This window comes from Bactrocera dorsalis, chromosome 2 (genome assembly GCF_023373825.1).
Source record: "Bactrocera dorsalis isolate Fly_Bdor chromosome 2, ASM2337382v1, whole genome shotgun sequence".
Classification (NCBI taxonomy): domain Eukaryota; kingdom Metazoa; phylum Arthropoda; class Insecta; order Diptera; family Tephritidae; genus Bactrocera; species Bactrocera dorsalis.
Window position 1 is genome coordinate 29,051,631 of NC_064304.1, and position 13,127 is coordinate 29,064,757.

General features: G+C 31.3%; 1 protein-coding gene across 10 annotated transcripts in view; it reads left to right on the forward strand.

The window, feature by feature from the left end:
* The window catches only part of LOC105233143 (cytotoxic granule associated RNA binding protein TIA1), a 291,566-nt gene extending 284,832 nt beyond the window's left edge, over positions 1-6,734 (forward strand). For all 10 annotated transcript variants that reach the window (XM_049448258.1, XM_049448248.1, XM_049448253.1 and 7 more), the window contains exon 9: positions 101-6,734. In XM_049448258.1, the coding sequence (XP_049304215.1) occupies positions 101-142 (42 nt within the window). In that variant the 3' untranslated portion in view covers positions 143-6,734. The remainder of the gene's footprint in view (positions 1-100) is intronic.
* Positions 6,735-13,127: the final 6,393 nt, after the last annotated feature.

The window sequence follows — 13,127 nt, forward strand, 5'->3', positions numbered from 1 at the left end:
ATTATTTTGAAAAAAGTCACACTTGTCGTATAAGTAACATTTTAATACGAAATTTACTCAATAACTTTCTCTCTGTCTCTCTCTGGGCATACAATTGCAGCTTGCTGAAGACGAATGGTTAGCACCGAGCCTGCTAGTGTAGCTGCCATGATGGCCCGCATTTGCAACAACAAATGGAGCAACAAATGCTGCTACCGCTGCAGCAACAACAACAACATTATGTGCCTGCACCAAAGTCACTGTAGCACCGCCCATACAGGCGCCGCTGCCAACAGCTATTGCACCGATAGCGGCAACCGCGACAACAACAACAAATGCAGCGGGTACCGCTATATTGGCGGTGCAGCCGCAAAATGCAGTGCAACAACAACACCTAGCGCATTATCAGCAATGCGGTGTGCAGCAGCAGCACCAGCACCAACAGCCGGCGCAGCAGCAACAGCAGCAATATCACATACAGCAACACCAACAACAACAGCAGCCGCACAGTCAGCAGCAGCAGCACCAACAACAGCAACAACAATATTGGACATTTCAGCAGGTAACAAACAACGATTACTCTCCGCAGCATCAACAGACAGCGCAACAACAACAACTGCAGCAACAACAAACACATTTAATTGACTTGTATAAGGAATGAAGCCACAATATAAATAGGTTATTTACAGTTAAAGTGCAAAACAGTTACAACAAAGTAAAATTTGGAGTATTACGAACGTACATAAGTATATTTTGTACTCACGTGTGTGTATGTGTTTGTAGTAGAAATGACCAGTAGTAGTAAGCGAAAAGCGTGAAATATCATTTTCTTATGATATGCTTGATATATATGTATTGGTAATGTTGGTGCACACACAGCGATTAATATGCAAACGTTAGTGCCGTAAGTTGAGGCAAATATACAAAATACAACGGTAGCAAATAACTGCATTTAGACATACATACATATATGGAGCCATATAATATGTATACAAAAGTAGTCTTGAATGTTGTAGTAGACACGCACAATGTTTGAGTAGCGATCACATGTTAGGTTGGAGTGAATAATGGGTTAGCGAGAAAGTCTATTAGCCTGTTTGTTCAAAAAATATGTTTAAAAATTTCTTTATTACACTTATAAATTATGATTTACTTATATTTCTTATTTTTTCTTATATATTATATGTTATATTGAATGCAGCAATGGTTTCTACTATTTTGACTTACAGATTTCATGTCTTAGTGCGGTAGGCTTGATAGCTGTCAATCCATTTAACTCATATTAACAACAAAAATAATATATTTTAAGCACGAGTGCGTTCATTGTTATTTTATTTGAAGAAATTAGGTCTTTCAGGGCTTATGAGCGGAATCGAGTCTGGTCTTCATCCTACAAAACTAACAAAAAAGAACCAACGGCAGTTACCACATCTGTAATGTGTTCAATGGACACCACGGAGTTGCATTTTCTTACAAGCGTCGAATTTGAGACACAAAAGAAATATTTGTTTATTTTTGTTTTTATTATTTATTTTCTGTCACATACAAAGATGTGTCGCGCAGTAGCGCCGAGTTATCAGAAATGCATTTTTCGGCATTATTATCTTGGGTAAGAGGTTCAGCACCACAAAAATCCCTACAAATAGTCACCATCTCAGCATTCGCTTGTCGATGAAGACGTGCAGTTCTTCTAGTTCCTGACTATGACTCTGATACGAAAATATATACCGCCAGCATATCTCAGTGTTCAATGAACCTTATTCCACCTTATAAATTTCAACCGGAAATCAGAAAATGGTGGAAATTATTATTGAAAAGCACTGTGAGTGCCACAACTTATACCACTCCTTGAGCAGAAGTGAAAAATTTACACATCTAATATATTTATTAGGTTTAAAGTCTCAAACCCTTTCCTAATAGCAGCAGCAAGCTGTTCAAGATTTGTCCAGCCGGTGGGTTTTTGATAAAGCGGTTTTCATCTTATGATAAAATATCTTGAGCTTTGATTATTAATTGGACTTACATGTAATACATTCGAGTAAACTTCGACAAGCTCTTCATGCTTCGAAGTTGGTTAGCAAAGATGAATTAGAAAAAGCTAAGAAAGTGTAAAATGTATAAAAATCGGTTTCTGGTTCGGCTATTAAACAGCTTTTTTTCATCCGTTTGCGTACGGATCAAAATTTACCAGACTCATATGCCATTTAGAACAATATTATTCACTGACTTCAATAAAATGTTCAACGCCAGAATGGCAGTTAGTTCACCTACTATAAACTGAGATAGCAGTAGTGCCAGAAGCATCAAAAATATAGGCACTTTAAAAGACTTTTATTGTCCGATAATTTTTTACGTGAATTTTTATGAATTACTGGCTATAAACTACTTCAAAAAGTATGCAAATAGCAACATTATAGCCAAATTAGTAAACGATCAGACACATAACATGAAAGTTTGTTACTTCACAAATAGTTTACCTGAAACTAAGTGGTTCTCTTCGAAAAAATGTGAGCTAAATTAATTTATGATTGTCGGAAGTCAAAGGTACACACATCCCCTGATATACAAAAAGCCCATTTGACTAAACTTAGTTTAGGTAAATAACAAATAAACTATATACTAAATTGCATATGTGTGCACTGTTTACCATAAATAAATATATACTAAATAATAGCAACATATATATTATCCGCTTATGCAATATTAACCAAATCTATAACAATTATTTTTGATAAGCCTACCTAACATATGGATAAACAAATTATAGGGTGTTTAAAACACATCCACACATTCATATGCGTGCGTAGTAGCGAATAATTTTGCTGCCTGTTACTTTTTACCAAAGTTGCTTTGCAATATTTGCAAACTTAAATAGTTAAACTGTGCGTAGATTCTAATTTTTCCAAGTGTAAGACTTTCTTTGAATGTATGTATGTGCATGAAAGTATTGAAAAAACACTTAGAATACGTTTAGAGATAAACAAATATGTACAGTACTTGTCCAATAAATTACGAACGAAGTAAAAAATAGTTCTAACTTTAATCATTAATAAAAACATAAATATTTGGCTAATTTTAGAAAAAAATTATTTTTTATAAGCTATATACATTAAACTTAAATTATTATATTTTTGTATTGAATAATATTCAATATTTTGTCGCCATATATATATATATATATTTTTGTTTTTTTGCTCTCGTTCGTAATTTATTGGACAAGTACTGTAGATCTAATAGAAATACACAGCAACAATACAAACATGTTTATGAACTAACCCGACAACATATGAACAAATGCAGCGAAAACTAAACAGGAATATTCAAAGAACTATATATAGAGAGATATATGTGTATGTATAATGCAAGTGAAAATGCAAATAAAAATCAAAAATAAACAATAAACAATAAATACTACAAAGGCGAAATAGAATTGAAAAAAGAGTTTGTGCTTGGAATTAATAATATTTTTCTCTTGAAAGTTTTAAGTGAACGTAATTCTCAGTATTGAAAATTTTTGAGTAATCAAAGGCAAATTCTAACCTTACTTGCTTTTATACCATTTTTAATACCAAAACTTTACTTCTCAAATGTAAGCGGACCGCTTTATTTTTTATTGGATAAAATTTCCAATGAAATTTATTTACTGACCACTGTTGCTTCTACGATTATAAAAATGGAATTTTTCTCAGAAATTTTCACAAAAAATGAAATTATTAAACGTTAAACCGGATCTTCTCATCGTTCAGTACTCTTTCCGCTTTATTAAATCGGATATGAAAATGAACTTACAAAAAGTTTACTTTTGTTCACCGTTCATGGTTCCCCGATAGACGACATTAATGGTAGATTAATCTCAGCAAATTGTATAGAAGGCAAGACTTAAGCCTAATTTCTAGTTCGACACATATGAAACTTCTTAGAGTCTACAAACAAACATTAACCTATTGTATTTTCTTTCTCTATATGAAGTATTTTACTTCTTTATCTTTATTGACATAGAGAGCGCTTACGTGGTTATAGCCGGATTTTTACTTAGCTAAATTATGTGTTCAACATTTTTAGAAAATTGATTGCTTGTCACATCCAAGATTACTAAATTCTTAAATTAAATTCTTGCGATGTTATTTCCACAAATTATTATTATTTTTTTTTTTCAATATTTCATAATTTTTTGGATCTGCTTGGTAAATCCTAACAATAAATATACAAATCTTAAACCTATTTGAAACTAAAGAAGCTCAAGAATGTGGTTGAGATTTTTTGGTAGAACGTTGCTCTCTAGTAGGCTGGTAGATCACTTCTTTTTAAACGCATTTGATTGCAGCAATTTACCAAGGGTTTGGATGTTCGCGAAGTTTAGAAATATATCTCATTTTGTTGTCCTCCATCTCTTTCTTTACCACAGGCATATCATGATCTTTATGAATGTTTTCATTATGCATGTACCATGGTGAACCCGTGATTGTTCTAAGCATTTTAGATTGGAACCTATCGAAAAATTTCAATAGTCTTCAAGGCAATAGCTTGATCCATATTTCTAAAGATCCTTATATTTTTGCAGATCGTCGGTTATCCCTCGGTATAATTTCATTTAGTTCCAGAAACAAAGTAAAGAGCAAACTTCTCAATAGTAAAATAGTTTCAGTAGCAATTATCTTAGAAAGTATGACAGGTTTATTAAGGTTTGCAACTTGAATAATATTAGCTGTGGTTCGAGGATAAGAAAAATGTGCTGACGGAAATGGCGATTGACGTCAATCGGATTTCATTTCACAGTTTCAAATGTTAAAATTTATAATTTTATGATCTTACGATGCGATATGACAAGTTGTGAGTAATCTAATTATTTGTTATTTACTTTGAACGTTACAATATTTAAAGTTTCTTTTCACTTAGACACAAATAATTTCATATTATTAATTTATAATTCAAAGAACTCGCAGAAATGAAGAGAAAAGTCCCAAATATTTGAGTAGAAGCAAGCAAAGAATTGTTTTTGCATATAAAAGCAAAGCTCAGTAATGATAGATTGCAAATAAATAACCGTTATATTTGATATACAAGTGATAAAATCAAATGCATACTAAATCAAAGTATTAAAATCAAATATAAAGCCATAAAATAGCCGATTAACAGTAAAGCAAATCAAACTAATGTGTAAGTACATCAAATGTAATCAAAACATACACACACATATACAAAAATACATAAACGCATACATACATATGTATATGCATAGGAGCAAATATTTACTAACTGCTGCAGTCAGTTTCTAGGCGCACTATTTACTTTGGCCGAAATGTGTTGTTAGCTTTAGTGTGTTGTAGCCTGATAATTATAGCAAAAACAACAACAATAACAAGAAAATCCGAAGCGCTGTACTAAATTAGTTTAAATAATTACACATACATACATATATGTTAGTAGTAATTAATCATAAGTAACGGTTGAGAGAAACCGTCTAAGCTTAAGAGTCAAGCCATATGTAAATGTAACAGCAAAATGTAATTGTAACTGTAACTGTATGTGTAGACCTAAACGTTATGTAATGTAATGTAGTGTAATGTAATGTATGTATGTAAATGCACCGCACCAATTGTTTATGTAGTTGTGGTAAGCAAATCAAGTGGCAGTCGAAAGCTGTGAAAACTAACGGTAAATTAGGCAAATGTGATTAGAAGTTGGCGCAAAAATTTGATGAGCATGAAAAAATTGTACACGAGCACCATAGATGTTAATTGTGTATGTATATGTGCATGTATACAAACTGTGTAGAGAATAGTTTAAACAAATTTGTAACGGTATAAGTAGTGAAATGCACGCATAACAGCCACACACAAACAATTAGAAATTTTAGACGCTAGCGAAAGTGGCTAAAATAAATTATTACAAAACAAATAACAAAACAATGGCGTTAAATTATTAAAATACATATGTACATGTGTGTGCAAAAAATTTGCAACAAATGAAAATGTAGACATGTTAGCGTAATTTAGGCGAATAGTTGAAAAATAAATTGAAAAGAAAGAAAGTAAATATTAATATACAAAAACTTACAAATAACTGAATATAAAATATATATTATATAGTAAATATAAATTAAAATAGTTAAAATAGCAGAGAGCAAACATTCTAACCAAAGAAACTCGCAATTGATAGGCAGAAGCATATATACATATATATTTATTTACAAAAACAACACGTATAAAGGGAAATGAAACAAAATTTTGGCAACAAAAATTAAACGAAAAATTACAAAAAAAATTTGAAAAATAAAATAAATTTTTTACAACATTTCTGTGACATTGGAGCGCCAACAAGCAAAACAACAAAAAACTTACTGCAATATAATTTATAAAATTGCTTTAAAAGCTATACTCCAGTGTTGAGAGAGAACTACAAACTATTTTTCTTTAAGCAACAAAGCAAAACCTAAAAGAAAATGTTAAGCATAGAAAAACAAAAAACGAAATATTAGACAAATTTATGCAAAACAAAAAATGCAGTCGAAAATGCATAATGAGGTTTTTGAATAAATTTGAAAATAATGAAATAAAAGCATAAAATATTAAAAAAATAAAAAAAGAATTGGGAAATATAAACATAATATTTGAAAAAATAAATATTTTGAAAAAAAATTATTTAAAAAATAATATTAAAATTTTTTATTTGAAAAATAAAATTTTTCAAAAATAATGCTAAAACATTTGAAATTGAAAAACTAAAATTTTTGAAAAATAATATTAAAAAAATTTTATTTGAGAAACTAAAATTTTTGAACAAAAAAATAAAAAAAAAAATTTTTTTTGAAAAACTAAAATTTTTTAACAAAAAAAATTTTATTTGAAAAACTAAAATTTTTGAAAAAAAAATATTAAAAAAATTTAATTTTTGAAAAAAAAAATAAAAATTAATTAAGAACAATGTAAAATTAATTAGAGAACGCCCATATTTAGTATATGTCATCAGGGTGTTAAAAAAATATTATATTCTAAATTTCATTGAAATCGGTCGAGTAGTTCCTGAGTTATGGTTTTTGGTCCATAAGTGGGCGACGCCACGCCCATTTTTAATTTTTAAAAAAAGCCTGGAGGCAGCTTCCTTCTGCCATTTCTTCCGTAAAATTTTGTGTTTCTGACGTTTTCGGTTAACGCACTTTTAGTGATTTTCAACATAACCTTTGTATGGGAGGTGGGCGTGGTTATTATCCGATTTCTTCCATTTTTGAACTGTATATGGAAATGCCTGAAGGAAACGATTCTGTAGAGTGTTCACATAGCTATAGTAGTTTCCGAGATATGTACAAAACTTAGTAGGGGGCGGGGCCACGCCCACTTTTCCAAAAAAATTCCGTCAAAATATGCCCCTCCCTAATGCGATACTTTGTGCCAAATTTCACTTGGATTTCAACTCTACTCGTTACCCTGATCACTTTGGTATATATAACCCTATATCTGACTCTTTTAGTTTTAGGACTTACAAACAACCGTTATGTGAACAAAACTATAATACTCTCTTTAGCAACTTTGTTGCGAGAGTATAAAAACGTTTGAAAATCAAACGCAAACATATTGATATTGTATTGTATGGTAAAAATAGCCTAACTTTGTAAGTATACTCACGAAACACTATATATAGGTGTGTATGTATTAATGTACTGTTAAATAAGGTAACTAAACCAAAGAGTTTAGCCTAGTTATACAAATAAGCAAAAACAAAAAAAAAAAAATAGAAAAAAAATGCATTGCAAAACACTGCAGCAACAAATAGGTAATTAAAATTAAATGTAGAAGCTATTGCAATAAAGAAAATGCAAAAAATGTACGAAAATTAAGGAATAAAGCTGACAAGCAGCAGTAAAAAGCGAATGAAGCTTACGAGAAGATGAAAAGTTTTGCGGAAAAATGTATTTGTAAGCGCAACATGTGAAATATGAACATGCGACAACAATTATATACTGATATATATATTATATACGATTATATGCGAATTATGAGCAACAACAAAAACTAAAAACTAAAAACAAAATGCATGCTAATTGTGCTGCAGCGCAAAACCACATGTGATGGTGCAAATTGATATACAAAAACTAATATTATAATATTTAAAATTAAATTAGTTAAAGAAAGGCGTGCAGAAAATACAGAAAAAGACAAAAAACAACAAAAATTCACAAAAAAATGTTATATGACATTAACACTGTAGAAAAAGTTAGCGAAATAGTTATATAAAATTTAGCAAAAAGTAATGTTGTGTATATGTATGTATTTAGATATACAAGTAGCATATACGTTAATTAAAGGAGATAAACTATACACAAGCAAGCATATACACACACACATATAGCAAATTACTTATGAAGAGCGCGAAAAATGCAGAGAAGAGACAAAAAAATTAAAAAAAAATATTATATAAAAATAAAAAATGATGACAAAAAATATTTAAAAAAATTTAAATATTGAAAAAAAATTATGACAAAATATTATTAAAAACAATTATAACAAAATGTTATTAAAAACTGGGAATAAATATTTAAAAAAAATTGTGAATAAATAATATGAAAAATTAAACAAAATTATAATTTGAAAGAAATGCCAGAAAAAATACAAAACTTGCATATAAATAGCCATAAATTAATAAAAGCGCAAAATGCAACAACAACAAATAAGTAAAAAGTGTTGAAAGTTTAATGTTGTACGCAAGCAAATGCAAAAAAATTACATACAGTAGATACAAAGCAAAAAAGTGTTAAGTGTTAAGCATAAATAGCAAAGCAACCATAGCAAAACAACAACAAACAATGCAAATGTATTGATGGATAAGCAAAAAACACAAAAATATGATAAAACAGATAAGCAAATGCAATGAATTACATATGTATACCACGCAATAGAATAATAAAAATAAAAAAGAAACAACAACAAACAGTAAGAGATACAAAATAAAAAATGTTATACCGAAAAACGTTGGCGAGCAGTAAATGTAAGCCTACAAATAAGCAAATAATGCAACCAACAATTACGCAACCGCAAACACCTACCAAGCAAACAAGCGTGACGGCACAACAGAACAAAGCAACAGCGATAAAAAATATAAAAACAACAAAAACATATAAATATTGAACTAAAAGTTGCAATACACCGTTAAAAATACATACAATATATGTATAAAAAATAAACATTAAATAACAACAACACAAACAAAGCATTGAAGCGTTTAAAACGCGCTTCAAACAAACAATAACAACAATTATAAAAAAGCAGCAATGCAGCCTGCCACGGCAAACAAACATAAATATAAATATTAAACAGGAAATAAACACACACACACAGACACCCGCACAAACACACAAACACGCACACACGCAAGGAAGCGCAAACATGTTTTCATTCATTAGCCGACACCACTCAGCACTCATGCACTCACCATAAACCAATCATGCAACAACTCACTCACCAACTTCAGACAGCCACCAACTTATGCGCCGCTTCGTGGCAACCACCAGCACATACACACACACCCACACACACATATATGCAAGTAAATGGATAAATTGCAATTATCAGCCGCCAATATGTACTAATTAAAGTTATATAGAAACAACAACAGCAACAAACACTTGCCTGCATACATACAAAGAAACATGTGTAGTTACATAGCGACAGAGTCACACCAACACGCAGGCAAACCGTTATGCAGCCAAAGAAATAGTTTATTAAAAATATAATAAGCACACACACACATGCATGCATATACATATTGTACATATGTATGTGTATGTGAGCATATATATGTGTGGTTAGACATACATAAATATATATACATATATATAGTATATATAAACTTATATGTGAATGTAAAATAAAACAGATGTGCAAATAACCGTAAACAAATATGGAAAAGTAATCAAATAAAGTGAAAAATGTTAATCAAAATGAGTTAAACTATTTGTTTTATTCCATTGAGTTGCATAAAAAGTTATGAAACGGAAAATAAACATGTGGGTTGTAAACGAGTGGGGTAATAACATATTATATGGAGGCTCTTCAAAGGAGCACTGCAGTTAGGTAGTTGGACTTTGAACTTCTCTATAAAATTCATTAAAAGTGCCAATAAAGCAACTGATAACGGAACTAATTAGACTATTCTAAAAACACGTAGTCCAGTAATATTCAATCTCTTATAGTAAGGAAGAGCCAAGTTTGGGAACATTTCATATTCTTCAGGTACATAAGGCTTGTTAGTTATGTGGCAAGTTCTCACCCGGTTTAATTCATTGTAAACGTTAAAATGCACCGATATAAATAAAACACGCTCCTTTATTTTCATTGGAATAACTCACATATTGACCGATCTATGCAATAGAAAATCACCCGAAAGTTTGAAAATTTTTATATTACAAAGGGTGTTACAAAGTAAACAGAACTTTTTGAATCTAGCGCCCCCTGGTCGCGCCATCTGTATGTTGACGTTAGACTCTGATTTCTTTATCGATTGTCCAGTGAGAATTTCATGACATTTCATTTATTGGAAGTGAATTTATTGCGTTTTAAGTGTCAGTATGTATGTGTTACCGGTGCGAAAACAAAAAGCCAACATTAAATTTTGTTTTCAAATTGCTAAAGCTTTTAATGAAACGTTTCAATTGATGAAACCATACACTTAGGGCGATTATGGTCTATCCCATAGCAGAGTGCATGAGTGGTTTCAACGTTTTCAAAGTGGTCGTGAGTTCATAAAGTACGATCAGCATGTGGACCAATAAAAATCCGTGATCAGCGAAAATTCCATCGAAATTGTGTGTTCATTCATCAAAAATCAGCCGAAATCATCATTGAAATTCATGGAAATGGAACTGAACATCGCCAAAACATCGATTTTGACCGAACATTTGGGCTTACATAAGGTGTGTGTACGGTTTGTGCCGCACAAATTGACTGACGACCAACGACGAAAAATTGCTCAGAATCCAACATTCGAAGAACGCTTGTGACCGATTATTTGACTAAAAATCATATTTTAACCATTAACCACTGCCCGTATTCACCTGATATGGCCCCGTGCGACTTCTTTCTTTTAGGAAAAATACATTTTCTCATGAAATGAAAGCGTTGTGCAGACGTAGAGGCCATTCAAAAGGCTTGCACCGGCATACTGGCGGCCATATCAGGCAACGAGCAATAACAATCGTTCGACATACTTTGGGACCGTGGAAAGAGCTGCTATTGGAGCAAATGGAGACTATTTTGAATAAAATAAATTGATTTTGCCGAAAAAACCATTTGTTTTGTTTTTTTTTTAAGTCCTGTTTACTCTGGAATACTTTGGAAAACTCATAGTTTTTTCTCTGCTAAGAAACGCGCATACTACGTTATCTCATATCCCAATTTTTACTCTAATTATAGCATGCACAAGCGAAAAGACAGATAGACAGATAGTCGTCTGGATTTCAACTGGTCTCGTCGCACATACAACCATTAAGTGAAAGAAACTATAAATAAAAGAATATATGAATTTTAAACCATTGTTCTCCCATGGTTTTTTCCTAGTGCATTGAAGTCAGAAGGCTTTCATGTGGAGATAATCTCTAAAAACCGATACATGTGTTCATTGGTACCATGTTGCAGCCGGACGGCATCGCACTTTTGCTCACAAAATGACTTTATGCGAAAACATATAAAGTGCTATAGCTGTGCCACAAATTAAGATACAAAAGTTTGTTATTTTTATCTTAATTAATCAGACTGATAATCGTTTCAAGGTTTTCAGATCGGTAAATCTATGTGGACACCTTTCTTTGTATGTCTTAATCAGGTTCATATTTTATCTAATCCGTGTTCCTTGACTTTCCAGGACATCACCTATTTTGGTTTTGGTACATGGTAAACTATAGTATGCCCATTTTTTCGCGAACAATAATAATTTGATTTTCACAAGGATGCACAATATTTTATCCAAAGCTAGACAGAGAGACTGTAAAAATTCGCTACTCAGGAAATTGTATGGCTTAAATTAGCAGTTACAATTAAATAAAAATTGTTCGGTTGTACTAAACGTTCATATATCATATATTAGTAAGCTCTTCTTGGAATCGCCTTCAGCTCCTTCAGCAATTTTTTGTTTAATGTCTGCAATCGAATGAAAACGGGTTCCATGGAGTGGCAATTTGGGGAACAACAAAAAATCAAACCGAGCCAAAAACGATGAATGCGGTGGTTGAACCATGGTATTCAGTCCAGCTCTTTTCCTATCTCTAACGCTTGCCTGACGATTTTGGGTTTGGCGTTCGTATGTGTCATTTTTTTTATGACCTTTTAAATTTTTTCCTTATCTTGATGTTTTTTCGCGAACCACTTGTCCGATTTTGATGAAACAAATTTAAAAAAATTAAGAATTACAATTTCTATTTGTTTGTATTCAAAAAAGTGTCATTTATCGCCTTTTTATAAATTTATTTTTTAGGCAATATTTATTAAAATAAATAAAAAATAAATAATTATAAAAATGTTTACTTTATTTTTTTAGTAGTTTATGGCCAAAGAAAAAAATAAAATAAAATAAAAAAGGCGATAAATGACACTTTTTTGAATAAAAACAAATAAAAACAAATAGAAATTGTAATTCTTAATTTTTCTAAATTTGTTTCATCAAAATCGGACAAGTGGTTCGCGAGTTATGTTAAAAAAACATCAAGATAAGGAAAAAATTTAAAAGGTCATAAAAAAACTGACACATACGAACGCCAAACCCTTTGAGGGTTTTACTATACTGACCTAGTACCATCACCCTGACTTGGAATTTCTCACCCCCCAAGATCAGCTGTTGTACTGTGATATTTCTATCAGAACGAGGCCTGTCTTCAACTAATTCTCGACCATATTGAAATGATATGTACCACTTGTAGGCTTATGTTTTTGAATCACCGTAAGCTTTTTCCAACAGTCGCAACGATTCTGCATACGCGATTTGGTAAGAAATAGAAAATTTGAGTCAATTTCTTTGTTCGATATTTTTATCCATTGTAAAAATGGCAACGCACTACTGAAGTGTAAGTAGATGCTGTAAACAAATTGGTTGACAGATGGCACTCATATTTGGCTTAGTAATTGAGGACAGCAAAGTAGATATTTTTGAAATATCATTTACCC